The sequence below is a fragment of the Hippoglossus stenolepis genome, chromosome 16 (assembly GCF_022539355.2).
Source record: "Hippoglossus stenolepis isolate QCI-W04-F060 chromosome 16, HSTE1.2, whole genome shotgun sequence".
NCBI lineage: Eukaryota > Metazoa > Chordata > Actinopteri > Pleuronectiformes > Pleuronectidae > Hippoglossus > Hippoglossus stenolepis.
In genome coordinates this window covers 17463014-17478840 of record NC_061498.1, presented here as the reverse complement: position 1 = coordinate 17478840, position 15827 = coordinate 17463014, and the positions used below count along the sequence as shown (strand labels likewise).

Genomic DNA, 15827 nt, shown 5'->3' with positions numbered 1-15827 from the left:
CTCCATAGAGAGGACCTGCTCCCAATTTACATATAAGTATTTAAATATAAAGGGCCCATTCAAGGGTAAAGAAAACAACAATTCCTGCAATTTAGGTGAAACGTTAAAACATCACAAGGATTATTTTATATTCAATTTCTGCCAATAGATCCCTTTCACCTAAATCTTACACACTGAACCTTTAAGGTGCACATATAAGTCATTCCTTTTTTACTGTTAGCTCTATAACTTTGAGCAAAGCCACACGTTAAATATATTTAGAAAATTGTTCATTCTTCAAGCACATTGTAAACTTCAAAATAAAGCTTCGAAAATAAGAAGTCCTAAAGTCCTATATTTATTGTTAGTATTGTTTGTAAGTGACTATATATTTTTTTAAAGACTACTGACAAGACAGGGGCATTTCAGGGGCCAATCAGAATGTCTTAGAAAGACAAAACGCCTCATCCCAGTCTGCAGTATCACAGCAAAGACTTTTATAAATGAGAGATTTCAGTTTTTGATTTCGATTTTCTACAAACATCTTTTCACTTTGTCATTACTGGTTCTTTAGAAGATTGAAAACAGTAATTTATTTTATTAATTTAAAATTAAACTTATAACAAAGTTAAATGTAAGAATATACAGAGGTCTGGATACTTTCTGAGGTCACTGCAAACTATATATATATATAGATTAAGTCAAATGCACTGCATCAGTTGCCTCCATCAAACTTTGAAATATAGTTTATGACATTCTCTTGGCTACGTATGTGTTGGTTGTTTTAATAAGGTCAGAATTTTTTTTCTTTATTAAAAGAAATCAGGAAAACACAAACCACTACACGTACACAAAACATACAAAAAATTATAATAATGATACTTATACCAGAATCAATCCCACTATCCCCAGAATACAGGCCCCTGATCTGTGCAGAGCATCACTACAAAATGTCCTTTAGGTTTGAGAGTGAATATCACGCCTTTGGGATTCCTTTACGTTTAGGACTTGAGCCGTTGACAACTCCAATTACTATTAGTAAGAACTCAAACACGAAAAGATTGAAACGGAAACTTTCCAACATGTTTATTGCTCTACGACCCACATTTAACAAGTCATTTCGAATAAGTGTAACAGGCGAGCAGGGCAGCGCGATTTCAAAACAGCTTGGAGAGGATAGAGGTGACCTTCTACCAGAAAACAAACAGTGGGCCACAATCCCAGGACACTCCAGGCCCAACAGTCCCTTGAATTCAATCAAGCTGCACCCAAATACACACACTCAAAGATATCAGTCCTCTAAATGTGTAATTTCATAAAATCACAATCCATGAATTATTCCCTGTGAAATCAACAAAAATTATGAAAAAAAACAATGTTAAAAAAGTGGAAGAAAAATCCTGGATACACACCACAAAATTGAAAACAAACGGAGAGGGGTGAGGACATAAGCTCCTCGGAGGAGATAAAAAAGAAAAAGTAGGGTCAGCAGTTGTTTTCTTTGAGTCAAACCTCTTGCAAGGCGTCCGTACACGTTGTGTATGAAACTGTATTATGTTTGCTGGTGATCAGAAGAAAATATCTTAATTTTAAATCATAAATAAAGTATAAAGAAAACCAGTGTGTTAAATGTCCTGACCTCTACAGGAGACGTTTACTTTTCACAGGTGTGTCAGTGCTCTCACGCCTTCTCATGTTTGAAGAACACTGTGATCAAATATATTGCGCAAAAAGCAAATATGTTTCTTTCTTTTTTTGCAAGTGTGTAGCTGCTTCCAGGAAACCACAGCTCAGTATCAAATCATCACAGACACTCAGACAGGAAGTGCACAGGAAAAGTCTTAAAGTGCCACGAAGTCACTTCATCTGAAAATCCTAAAACTGATAATAACGAGATAACACATGGTTTCTCTCTACATCACGTTGTAATCTGATTTTAAAATAAAACTTCAGTGTTTCGTGTTAAAAGTAAATATTTGAACATGCGCTCCCTGATGATAGAGGAAGTGACATGTGGTGATAGCGCCATCTGTTGGAGAAACAAACACTCAAACACACTCTGAGAATAAACCACTTTATTATACAAAAATCATTGATTCCCTGTAAATTAAATTATACAATACATTGAAATTATGTTAAAAGAATATATCTACATAAAATGTAATTCTGCAGGTGAACATGTATGATCCTCATTAGATCTTTCAACAAGTTGGGTCATAAATGAAATAAATAACTTTAATTGAATCAATATCAGTAAATATCTGCTGTTTATATCTTCAGTTACACTACAGCTATGGACAAAGTATATTATACATGATGCTCCTGGACACAGACATGCAGAAAGGCCATACCTTCATAATGCAAGAGCATTTTCTTATAATTTGTGAACATTTTGCATAATTTTGTACTTTTGTGTCTCTATATAGTATTTATTTTTCATTTTGTAGTAAGTTTTTGTCTTTTTGGTCATTTTACATCCCTTTGTGTAACTTGTATCTGTTCTTTGTGTATTTGTGGTTGTTTAGTGTCTAGTCATTATTTGTTAATATGTTGCATCACTTTGTTTATTTATGGTTGTTTGTAGCTTTGTGTCTGTTTGTTTGTTTGCATCTCCATGGAGTCATTTTGTGTTCTTGTTTACTGGCTGTACGGCTCCTTGGGCTTGGTTGGAGGGTCTCCGGGCCTCTGGTCCTGCACACAGTTCAGTTATCAATCCATGATACTAACACTCCAACCACTACGGCCACCTTCTGACCCCCGGTGGCCCCCTGGGGCCCCTTGGTATCTGCGTCAGCCCCTGAGGCCGGAGCAGTAGTGCGAGCAGTTTGCAGAAGTAAGTGGAAGCATCACACCATGAGCTACAAATAGTTCACTGAAGTGTCACTTCCCGGTTTGTACATATATGTGAAAAGCTGTGTAATTCAGTTTTAGTTTTTCCTGAACAATCTGTGTCATAAAAGCCCAGAATGTTTCATCAATAAAAACATGTCCATGAACTCGTCGTTTCCACTGAGGTCTGTTTCGGTCCTATGAGGACGTGTTGTTGATGAGCCGCCTCTTACGTGAAGACACCAGGTCATAAAAAGGGTCCTTGGTGACACTTGCCCTGAGAAAAAGATTAAAGTTAGGTTTGAAACTGAAAATACATTTGCGGCAGTATTTTTTTTTATTTGTATAAACCAAGTGCCCGTTTCCCTTTCAGTCATTGTCCCTCCTTACATTCATCTTTGTTCATTTTTTTGGTACAATTCAATCAATGGCAGAGTCTATAAAATGTTAGAAATAACAGGGAAATGCCTGTCAAGTTTTTTGCATCTTAAAATGACTTGATTTCACTTGAAAACTGTAAATGTTGCTACTTTTATTTGCAGTCTTTAATTTGGCATATTTAAACCCAACCTGGTGAATTTTCTCATGGTAAATAAATCATTAATTGATCATCACAAATGCTGCAGATCTACTCATTGACTGGTTGGTTCAGCAGTATTCCGAACTCTACTGTTCGCTTGTAAGATGCATGTGGATAGGAACCATTAGGGCACCATCAAAGATACAATCCCTCACCAGCTTCCCGTTATAGTTGTTTTAACACACAATAAATGCAGAGATCTTAGAAACAGACCCATGGAAAACTGACTGGGATTTGAATGATATGAGGCTGTGAACGTGTATAAAGATAGATGACAATGACTCCTAATAGGGAAGCTAAATCATATTGATTGCCCCCCTTATTATTACTAATTATTATTATAAACCCCACCTTCTTCATGTCATTTTAGGTCATTCTTATGATGTTTGTTCAAGTGTTCAAGTTTCTGATAAGTGTGGTTTTAATTAGTTATTTGATTATAGTAAAACAAGGTGACACATCATGATTGACAGCTGAAACTGACTAGGTCAAAAGCATCGATGGGACTGTGATACTGTGGCTCCCCTCCACAATCACTACTGCACTGACTCTGGCTCCAAATTATGTCAAAAAGCGCAGTATGACAGCGTTTGTATCCGCAATAGTTTAGCTTAATTTTCGTCCATTGGGAGGAAGTAGAGACGCGTTGTCCATCTTTATCTACACCCTATATATGGGCTGTAACCAGCAGGTCGCCATTTTAGCTTAGCATAAAGGCTGGAAACAGGAGGGAAAAGCTAGCCTGGCTCGGTTCAAAGGTAAACAATGATAAGATAGACTATCTTTATTAAATCATCTTTTCCCAATTCTCCCACATTTTTTGCACCTCCTTCCACTATCCAGAAATGAAGCTAAAATGTCACGAATACGATTGCCGCCATCTTGCGCTGGTAAAGTTATTTGGAGCCCGAGTCTGCACAGTAGCAATTGGAGATGGAGCTGCAGTAGTGTCAAGTTGATAAACATCAAATAAATAATTAAATCAAACTTGAAAAAAACATGAACTCTTCAACATTTCAGTGTGATAGGAACAACCTAAAATGACAGACACCACCTTTAAGAAACATGTATTTAACATGTTCTTTGACTATTTAGCATAGTCCATGTCCGATCTGCTAACATGGAGAGTGTTTAAGACCTATACTGCAGCCAGCCACCCGGGGGTGATTGAGATGGTTTGGCTTCCCTTTCAGAGAGCTGGCATGTCGTCCATCTTTATATTCAATCTGTGGTTCATCCCTGCTGCTGATTTACACTTTTTCTAACTACGTGTCCCTTCACACTGAGGCACATGTCCTCCCATGAGCGTGGGCAGCTCTCACCTGATGGCGTCCAACCAGTTGTCCCGTTCTTCTGCACTGCTGGCGCTCAGCTTATAGGACTGGTGTTTACCCTGCACCACTCGGCCTTTGTTCTCCGTCTTGCAGGCCTTGATCTTTTGTCCTTTGGTATTATATAACTCCAGACAATACTGTACAAACGCAGACACACATGTGAGCACCACCATCTGTGTGTTCGTATCCATCTCTGTTTAATCAACACTCCTCTGATTTCCTAATTCTTTGGAGCACATGTGTTAGAAATGTAGCAGCTGCTGTGATTCATTAAGTACTGTGGCAACAGAAAATGTGTGAGATTAAGCTCAACACTTGTTAATATAATAATATAATATAATATATAATATAATAATTGATAACAAAAGAAAAAGATAGTGTACCGGTTTACTTGTGTCCTGTGACTTCCTGATGCTCAGGTTCTCCAGAGGAATAATCCCAATCGGATCTGTATCCTAGTGGAGAAGATCGGAGATTAAAGATCAAACACAGTGTAAATGTAGTGGATACTAAATAGAGCAAAAGAAAATATTTTATGTTATGGGCAATATTGTTGTTATTCGGAATAGGTTTTACACAGAGCTAAAAGTAGAGGGTTTCAGGTTATGCGTTATAGTAATTGTTTTCTTATTATATTTTCATGTTTTTATATTTTCATCTGTTTAAGGAGATTTAGGATGAAAAAAGCCAGGGGAATTAGTTGGTGATGTCACGTGCTTTGCACATCCTATAGAGGGAGGTCTGAGTCCTTGTCTCAGTCATTAAAAACACTGCGCTGAACAGTCCCTGTGTTTCTGACTCAAGTTATGTCTTTCCCCTATTCAGGGGTGTAACAGGAGTTTCTGTGTGGGCTTACTCCCTCTACTTTAATGGTTTTATAACAAAAAACTAAACTTGGCAATAATACTAGAGCCACTACTAAATTAAGCTGTATGGTGCCATTTAAATGTAGCCCATTTGGATGGACTGTGCTGTCAGAAAAGGGAATTAAAAGTTGGAATGGCCTAAGGGAACGTCCCATCCAACTTATAAAACTCGTCTGGAACAATTTTTCACGGCGAAGCACAACTGTGGTCACTTTTAATTGGCTTTAAGTGTCACTTTCTTCTTTGTGTTTTGGCCTCTCGACCAAATGCAAACAAGGTTTTAAGTCACAGATGAGATTTCTTTCACCTTTCAAGGTGCAGATTAAAATAAAAACTCCAGTTTCTGCACAGCTTACTTCATGCATTGCTCTGTGTAATGAGCAAGCACCAGAAAGAAAAACAATGGCAGCTATATACCGATTTCTCTCCATTTGGTTAGCACTGCTGGGTCTAATTACATGTTGGCAGATACATTTTGCATCACTACATTACCGCCGCTCACAGGCTTCTGCCTCGCCCAACAGTATTTGGAGAGCAGCATTCCTCTCTGGTAATTGACAGGTCATTAGTGTAGACGTTATCGCCACCTACTGGCCTGGCATGCTTGTCTGAGTGTTAAAAGTTGTTTTTGTGTTCTCGCCTAGATGGAGGTATTTTGTAAAAACGTGTGGACAGAGATTTATCTTTGAACGGAGGGGAAATATCCACAGTAGTCGAGACAAGGCCTCAGCCTCACGTTCTTTATAAACCAAACGGATACTTTATAGCATTTTTGCTAACGCATATTTACATTAGATATTTTATTCTAATGTTTTTTAATTTTGTCTGTCCTCATCAAACAAACAAATTGTGGAATAAACTGAAATTGTGTTTTGCATTTGCAGATACTCACTGTGGTGTATTTAAAATAGTAGAGGCAGCTGTCTGTCAAAATAAACCACCTCCTCCTCCACGTTTTAACACGGCCACCTTCAACAAAGACAAACAAGAACTTACATTAACATTAACTCACATGAAAAACTAAAACCTCCTCAGGTTTGTCTGGGCAGTACTAACATCATTCTCACCCATTTTAACTAGCCAGCCCTCTCTGTCTGGATTAAAAAACGTCAGCGTCAGGTCGTTCCCATCATCCTCTGGGATTTTAAACGGCTCGCTGCGGATGCTCGCATACAGTTTCTGTGAAACAGTTTTAGAGCAGAAGAAAACATCAGCTTCAACATCAAATGTATATACGTTACATTTTAAAGATACATTTAAATCACCTAATGAAGCTGTAAGGTCAGAGGTCAAGGTCATGGGGACCCCATATTCGTTTGATGTATCAGGAACACCAATAGGGAAACGTATTCCATCTGGTGCAAAAATTCACTTGGACTCCAAATGAACTGATTAGATTTGGGTGGTATGAGGTCAAAGGCCAAGGTCACTGTGACCTCATAAAACTCTTTTTTGCCTCTTGAACGTGTTATATAAAGAGCGCCTCAAGAAAATCCTTTTACATTTGGCAGAAATGTTCACTAAGACTAAAAGATTAACTGATAAGATTTGGGTGGTAAATGAAAAAGGTAACTGAGGCTTCAGAAAACATGTTTGGAACATGTTAACTCAAGGTCACAGTGACCTTTGAACTTTGACCACTGAAATCTTATCAGTTAATCGGTGAGTCCAAGTGAATTGTACCAAATGTAGTGAAATTCTGTACGGACAGTCCTTATATATCACATCACAGGGATGTGAGGTCAATGTGACTTTGACCTCCAAGAACCAAAATCTATTCATTTTATCCTTGAGTTCACGTGAATATTTCCACTAAATTTTAAGAAATTCCCTCAAGAGATTCTTGAGATATTGCATTCATGGGAATGGGACAGACGGACGGACACTTGCTTTCACCTGCGTGGAGGCATAACAAATGGTATTTCGACTGAAACTGAAGGTCTGTATTTTTAATGTTTCTCCCTCTTTTGTTTTTATGTATCACAGAGATGCCTGTTTTGTAAACTGGTGGCATCTTGCGATCACATGCCTGACGAACCAGATGTTTGACGTGACACAGAAATTAAACATCGATTAAAAAAACATCGAGCCGCTGACCGCGAGCAGCTCGGAGGGCAGGTCCTCCCCGTTGTTGATGCCTTTGTTCATAGTAACAAATAGCTGCAGAGTGGGTTTGTCTTTCACGCTGGGGTTGTGGAGACTCGTGTTGAGCATGATGATGGCGAAGGACAGGATGTAGCAGGTGTCTGTTTCAACAGAAAAGCACAGTGAGATTTCTTCAGCTGAATATTCTGCAACCATTAAAAGTAATAGGGTTTCCAACAGACATGCTCCTGTGAAAAGTGTCAACATTGATTCCTTTAAATTGCAGAAGACATGTGTCCTGTCGTCAGGCGAGACAACGCCTAATAAGCTGGTACCTGTGGACTGAAAGACCCCTGGGTTACAGTCACAGTAGCGAGTTGCAAACGCCTCCATCATCCTGTCAATCTTCTGAGCTTCTCCCGGGAGACGAAAGCTCCACAGAAACTGCCTGTAGAATAAAAAAAGACACGCACACTCAAGCTGGTAAGAAAAATAATGATGGATGGAATAAGGATGGAAATTAAGCTGAAGGTAAAATTGCTGCAACATTTTCACACAGACTTCTCACGCTGGTTTGTGAGACAGACCTTAGTGCCTGCACCAGATTCAGGTCTGAGAATTCATGCAACTCCACGAAGGCTTTCAGTATCTCCAGATGCATCTCCTCCCTGTGTGACAACCAGGACAAATGGAGACAAATGGAGAAAATAATAACTGAAACAACAAATTCAAGGTTGTTCTTGAAAATAAAAGTAAAAATAGATTCTCTCAGAACAGTTGTTAACAGTTATAAGTTCCTTTTTTTTTTAAAGGAGAACCTGCCTCTTCTGGTTTCCAATTCAACACTTTATTATTCAAGTAAAAGTAAGTAAAAGTACAATCAGCATAGAAGTCAAAGTACTAATCATGTGAAATTAAAGTCCTCCATGATTGGTATATTTCATTATATAGATATTGTTCCTGAGAATTTAATGTATAAGCAGCATTTCAATGTTAATCGTTTTTTTTAGCCATCTTGTTTATCTCCACCTATGAGGTTGTGTTTTCATCACCGTCTGTCAGCAGGATCACTCAAAATCTACTGAACCATTTTAAAGGGAATTGTCTAGAGCGGTGGGTCGTGCAGTGAGTCACCCATCACATTTTTCAGCAGATCCAGCGAGGGCTTTAGCCGTGGAGCGCAAATGGTATGACCAAGCGGCTTTCTAGTTTCTGGGTGGTTTAATCTTCAGTAATTCATCATATTCAATGAGCTGCTGGTGTGTTTTGTATGTAAAGTGATCATTAATAGTTAATACATAAATGTAGAATACTGAATGCAGTAGCATTAAATGAAAACAACCAAGTAAAGCATCTTTCTGTGTTTGAGTGAAAGTACTTGTTAGCCATGTGATTTCCGTACCTCTCCCCCAGAACGTTTCCAATAGCCGTCTTGTTCAGTCCCTCCTCTTTGTAAAGAAACTCGGCCACAGACACTGCTCGCCACTCCAGCAGGTCATTTTCAACCAGGTATTTGAAACCCTGCAGGAAGGAAGAATGGGAAGTAGAGATTTATATGAAAAGTGTTTGGAAAACAGGAGCTTGAAAATCAGTCAAGTCCACATTTACACACAGAAACGTGTATGTTACATGATGCCAGATAGAGGGGTTCGTGTTCAGACCATAAAACAGGGTGTGATCTATCAATTTGCTTTTAAAGAGAAAAATCTTCAGTGGTTCAGTTGTTTGATCAGAGGTTTTATTTGTGTTTCATCTTAGAGGGAAGGAACTAAGAGCCACAGCGATCTCCCCTGTTAAATTAATTTAAATTCTTATCAGTGTTGCACAGTCTTAACCAGTCGTATTTTCTTCTTCCCTTTAGAGTCGCTGCTGTCATTAATCACCGGAGCAGAAGTGGAGAGAGGTTGATTGAATATTGCATGCTGGTATCTCTTAATCTCACTGGGTGTTCAGAGCCAAAACTTCAAAATGTGAGCCATTATTCTGGGTGGGTACTCCTGCTAAGGTTCTTCACCTCAATTCCAGTTGAAGACAAACTTAACCCTCAAGAGGTCTTAGAGCTGCTCGCTCAGCCCCCTGCACACGTCCTCGGACCAGAGCGGAGGTCACAGGACGCAGACAGGAAGGATCGAAAAGATGAAAGTCACTGCGTTGAAGTGGTGCTTCTGCCACACTTCAGGGAACAGGATGTGGTGTTTCGTGCTAGTGCGCATCCTCTGCGCCTTTAGACTGTGTGCTTCTGCACAATCACACACACAAAAATACACACCGCTCAAATCCACATCCGCTGTATGAGCTATCTCCGCTGTCGTTGTGTCGACCGTCAGATCAAGAGGAGCTGAAGTGAGTGAAACAACACATCCACTGTTCATTTGCTGTGTCTCAGGTGGACCACAGGAACAGAGTTTTCACACCAAGCGCTGAATCAAATGACCTGGTTGTCTGTTCTGTGTTCTCTGTGTCTACGTGTGCTATTGAAAGATTTTTTTCTGATGGTCAAGTGAGTTCACAAACACACTCTTCAAACACACTGAATATGGAGATGCAAATGACAAAAAGTAATAGAGAAAAAAACTTTCCAACCACTATTAAGATTTAAGAGGATGCAGCTACATAACACCTGCAGAGCAAGAAACTATGTATACATATTTAAACTATATAACTATATATAATATATAGACTCACAGTTTTGGGGTCCATGTTGAATTTCTTTTTTCCTCGTAAGAATCTTCTGTTCCTCACAACATTTTTACTGCAATAAAAGAGATAAAATATATTCAAATAAAATAATATTTGTGTATAAAACCTTGGTTGAACAATATCGTTCGTATATTTTTGTGAGAATGTATTATTGATATGTTGAGTCCAAAGGTTGGACCTTTACAATTTAACAAAATCTTGAAAATAAATAAAAAGATCTGAATTATTATGAGGATAATGACAGACAGGTTTATAGATATAGCTTGTAGATTTGTGATGGAGTTTTGTTTTACTTTATGACAAGCATGTGAGATATGGTGGTAAAATATGTTATAAGAGCAGAGCAGCACAAAACTGTGGCAAACCAGTTTACTTCTATATTTAAACATGGTCATTCAACATGCTTTTGACCTAAAAGTACTTAAGTGTAAAATAAACATTCAAAATGTATTATGGGAATTTCCACTGGCCAACTTTGTTGCTGTATATGTCATAATCCTGGGACAAAGATAATATCCAAGTGGTGTCCAAAAGGGATTTTTCTTTTGCTGATGAGCTCACTATATAATCCTTTGACATAGAAGTCCCTGAATGGTAAAGTAGAGGGTGGTGAATGAGTGGGTGCTTTCTGACTCAGCCACTATTTAACAGTTAGCTAAAAGTAGCTAAGACAGTTAGAAGTGATGTTTTAACAGTTAAATTATTATTATTGTCTTATTGCTCAACAACTGAAACTTAAGCTTTAACATTGATCAGCACTTTAAAACTGCTGCTCAAAGTTGCTTTAAGCTGCTGACGCACCACATGGAAAAATTCGGGAGTTCAGAATCAGGCCAATCAAAACGGCTCCGCAGCCTATTGCATGACTGACAAGGTCAAGCTGAGCATTTCGTGTCATGTGGGAGGCTAGGTTGCATTGATGTTTTACTTAAGTAACAGGAAGAGGTCGACTGACTCATGGAGGAGCTGTGTGCTCACACTCACGTCTGCTCAGAGCTGTGGATTTCAGGTGTGACGTGATCGATCTCCAGCCTCAGCTTCTGTGAGAGAGATGTAGTATGAGAGCAGGTATGTTAGCCTGGGCACCAAGGTTTGTCATTACAGCTCAGACACACACATAGGCTCAGACACACACATAGGCTATGTGACCATTATCAACCCTTCCCGCAACTGTTATGAAATAACCTTCATTTCTCTATTAAAGGTGTGCGAATGGAATTCTTTTGTGTGCTGCGAAAAAAACTTTGCTGAGGCTGCCGGCTGTGGGTAGATAGAGGAGAATAATGAGGGATTGTAAGGTAAGACCTTGGAGAGACATATTCACCACCTGAATGTCATCCAGCAGCTTCAAGGTTTCATCCGGCCTCCTCTCAGCCGGGGACAGAATCGGTGGTGGAGCTGCAGGAGAAACAAGAATCATGAACACTGGGATGGGTGACGTTCAGGATGGAGGCACATATTTTACTTGATGAAGCAGACGCTCAGCAGCAGCCACTCTCCTAACAACCTCCCTCACACCTACGCTCACTCTCACAGAGCAGAATGAATCACAACTTTATCCTTCACTGCTTAGACAAGGGGTCAATGACTGAGAAAGGGGAAGAGAGCTGAAACTATTTTTTGCTTTTCCTCTTTTTAATGAGCCAGGCTGATTTTTGTATGCTCTGTAGCCATTCAATTTCAGCTCTTCTTAAATTGTGGGATGTTTTTGCCCAGGAAGAACATGTACAAGATAAAAACGGTAACATTTAAGTGGTTGGCTGTTCAGGTATTAAGTTTGAAATAATTGAAAAACTAAAGAAATTGAATAACAAAGCCGTACAATACGTGCTACTTGTAGTTTTTGAAATATATATATATTAGGACATTATGTGAACAGTTTTTAACCCCCAAAATCTTAATTAGCAGCATTTAAATTGAATTTTACAGACTAAACCAGACATATGGTTTGAACCAAAAATACTCTAAACAGCACAATAGCCATATTATTTATTTTTGAGCAGCAGCTCTATAGAAATTCAACAAAGTAATATAATAACAACAATAAAGGCATACCTTTTCCCCAGAGGAAGCTGTCTTTTCTGCGTATGGCCATGTTTTTAATGGTGCAGAGCGACTGAGCAAGTGCACAGGAAACAAACTGTGTCAGAGTGAGAAAAGGGCTGGCGCTGCCATTCTGACAGCTGTGACACCGCAGAGACTTCATACTTACGCTACACCCTTACAACATATCAGATGACGTGCATGGCAACATGTTGACACGTATGTTTGTGGACATTTCTTCAGGAAACAGAAATCTCATTCACGTTCTGCTACAACTTTTGTTACACAACATTACGAGTTGTACCAAAGCAGTTGTTGCTTTGGTAGAACTCGTAATGTTGTGTAACAAAACACACCGAAGCTGCTGCCACTGATACTAACATCAGATCAATGAACATATAACATTTTAACAGGGTTTTCAGGACTTTTTTCAGGACTTTTTTTCAGGACACAATTGAGGTATTTACCAATGTATTATATTTTCGAGACTACACCATAAAAATTATTGTCTTGTCACAGACCTTATTTCAGAACACTGAAATTGAGGATTATAAGAATTTGTACTTGATCATTGTATCAATGTAATTTTCTCAGCTGCCTGGTTCTGTACCTTCAAATCAGGGATTAAATTGTCACTGGATTTTAAAATGGAAGTGGTGTTCAAACTTCTTCTGCAGGAAGGAAACGAAACCTGAACAGAACGGGGCTTCTTTCATTTCCAAATATGAAGCCCCATCTAGTGGGGGAATTATCTTCACCTCCCACAGATGGCCTTTCAAGAACAAATCTATCTATCATATAATATTAATAATAACTAGGGCTACATTGTAGCACTAACGGGCCCGAGCACAGGCATTTTGAAGCCTGTTGCGGTCGGTGGAGAGAGCGATCAATGACCAAGCGCACATCTCCGCATTGCATGCGTTTTGCTCACTGCGGCAAGGAGAAACTCTTCACTTCCTGGGTCCGTCACACGATGTCGATCCTTGCCTACTAATTGCTCATTACGGTCCACGCTATCAATTGCACATCACACTGTGAAAATTGTATGTAAATTGAATGATAGTTGTAAAACAAAGCTTACTTCCTGTTGCCAGTAGGTGGCGCCATCAATATTATTACATACGGACTAATAGATCTGTTCAAGTAGGGGCTCTGATGTAGCGTGAGCAATTTTGTGTCAATTGGACAATGTTACAACAAATCAATTTTCACACTGATCAATAGGTGGCGCTATGACCCTGCACTAATATTAATATATGGAGCTGTTCAGGTCAGGATTGTGATCATCAGTAGTAGTTCGGGGCCGGTTGGATAATGCAGAGTGGATTTACAAAGTACTTCTTGTTTCATGGTGAATCAGTAGGTGGCGCTATGACACTGAGGAAATATTGACACATAGAGCTGTTCAGGCTTGGACTCTGATCATGAGACAGAAGTTTGGTGGAGATAGGACAATGCACAGTGTAAGTTATGACAACATCGTCTCCTTTGGCGAAGGATGAGCCTTCGCCGCACCTCAATGTTTACACGGTTTGAGGAAATGTCACAAATTTGGACATGGTTCTATGACTTGACTGAGCTCTTTTGAGCTGTATATTGTAAAGCAGCAAAGAGAAAACATGTCACTTCCTGTCGCCAGCAAGGGGGGCTTTGACAGTGAGTCAATATTGACACATGGATCTGATCAGGGCAGGACTGTGAATGTGTGAATGAGGTTTGAGGCTGATGGAACAATGCACAGAGGAGTTATAATAAATCCCTCTTTTTTAGCGAATCATCCAAATTCCACGCCATGCCACGGTCACACCGTGTAACGTATACTTTAAAAATTCTCTTTTTACTCTTAATCATGAACTAAAGTTGTCTCTCAACATTAATTGACACACATCAGTTAGTTTAATAGAGTTTCCAACATATCAACAATGTGTAAATCATTGTGAACGAGCTCTTCAGCCCTGGGGAAGAAGATTTGTGCCCTGGGCAAACTATGGTCTTACACTGCCCTCTAGTGACCAATATTGCAGGTGCAGCTCAATCATCTTGATTTGACTCATCAAACTCATCACGCCTAGTGACAAAAAAGCAAAATTCAAGGTAGTTTATATCTCCATCTTGTTGAGATGAAACTCATCTCAATATGAAGTTGATCTGATGAAAGCCCGACGACAAGTTAGTCAAAATATAAATGTAGAAAATGGCCAAAATGGCCACCAAAGCAAAAATGGCGGGCTTTTTTTATTTTCATAATGCTCCTTAAGACTTTTTTGTATGCCTGGTCACGATACACCTGGGCTATGATTTTTGTGAAGATCGGTCGAATGGAAACCTAGGGGCTGCGTTCCAGGTGGCACTGTTGAGCCATTTTGCCACGCCCATTTCCAAATACTCCAGAATATGTCAATTTTCACCACTTTCTAATTTTCTGCAAACTGTGGTAAGCTTTTGAGCAGGTTAAAGACCTCAAAAAGCCAATTCATTTGGGTTAGAATAATAATAATAACAAGAGCCAACATTAACTTCAATCTAAACGAGTTGCGTGTGCTCGGGCCCGTTCAGCTACAACGTAGCCCTAGTTTATCATATAGCTGCAGAATTGCTTGAAATATTTAATATATAAATATACATAAAAACCTCTTCCAACTTTCAAGGTTATGACATATTGTAAACGAAGACAAATATATATATATGAATGTAAAATTAATAAAAATGTAATTAATCTTTTCTCAAAAACATCATAACAATTTAGGAAGATAGATAGATAGATAGATAGATAGATAGATAGATAGATAGATAGATAGATAGAGAGTGATAGAAGATATAAATAATGGTAATTATGGTTATAATCATAATAATCATAAATAAAACCCTCTTTTAATTTCTGACATTGTGTCCATTTGTTTGCACTTTGCTTCTTTCTCTTTAATGCGACTTCAGCTCTGCAGTTACGTCACAGACTCTCTCCTCTGCATTTCCTGTTAATATTTAAATTTTGCAGAACTACCTCTGAATTTTGAACATCGATCATATTCAAGCAGCTATTTTACAACCAAGTCTCTTGTCTGTGTGAGCTTGTTGCTGCCAAATGACTTTTGACCAGTTATCAAGTCCAAGGCTTGAATTACTTTTTACAATCGTGTCCTGACACACCAGAGAAACCAGGACACATCTGTTCCTCCCTGAAGAGACGCAGGCTGAAAACCAGACGATCACATTCACCTTCCAAACCAAACTAAACCAAACTAGACCAAACGTCCTGAGTGAGTCCAGCTACAGGAGAGAAGAGTCAAACTACAACCTGCCGACGCTCCACACACTGACCGTGAGTTTAACAAACACCTTGACTCAGAGAGGAAGTAAACCTCAGTGAAGTTCGTGGAGCTGTGAACTGACTGTGTCTGTTTTCAGCTT

At 39.0% G+C, this 15827-nt stretch overlaps 1 protein-coding gene across 2 annotated transcripts; it reads right to left on the bottom strand.

Moving 5' to 3' along the window:
* Positions 1-2039: 2039 nt before the first annotated feature.
* Positions 2040-12594, bottom strand: LOC118123905 (cytohesin-3). Of its 2 annotated transcripts, none has more exons than XM_035181582.2 (13): positions 12429-12594; positions 11698-11771; positions 11358-11413; positions 10359-10425; positions 9076-9194; positions 8261-8341; positions 8009-8121; positions 7686-7834; positions 6656-6767; positions 6481-6557; positions 5106-5177; positions 4711-4859; positions 2040-3085 (listed from the first exon to the last, which is right to left on the bottom strand). In XM_035181582.2, exons 1-13 carry the CDS (start codon positions 12577-12579, stop codon positions 3007-3009), a joined length of 1299 nt encoding a protein of 432 aa, XP_035037473.1. In that variant the 5' UTR covers positions 12580-12594; the 3' UTR covers positions 2040-3006. The 2 variants fall into 2 exon arrangements, with proteins under 2 accessions (XP_035037473.1, XP_035037474.1); XM_035181583.2 differs by having other exon boundaries at positions 11701-11771.
* Positions 12595-15827: the final 3233 nt, after the last annotated feature.

What these genes read in the sequence shown, in the direction of transcription:
- LOC118123905 (XM_035181582.2), bottom strand. Translation starts at nt 12,579, where the DNA reads ATGAAGTCTCTGCGGTGTCACAGCTGTCAGAATGGCAGCGCCAGCCCT. An exon ending in CAGCTTCCTCTGGGGAAAAG is followed by an intron (nt 11,772 to 12,428) that starts GTATGCCTTTAT and finishes TTTCTCCTGCAG; the next exon opens with CTCCACCACCGATTCTGTCC. An exon ending in ACTATTTTAAATACACCACA is followed by an intron (nt 5,178 to 6,480) that starts GTGAGTATCTGC and finishes CTTCTCCACTAG; the next exon opens with GATACAGATCCGATTGGGAT.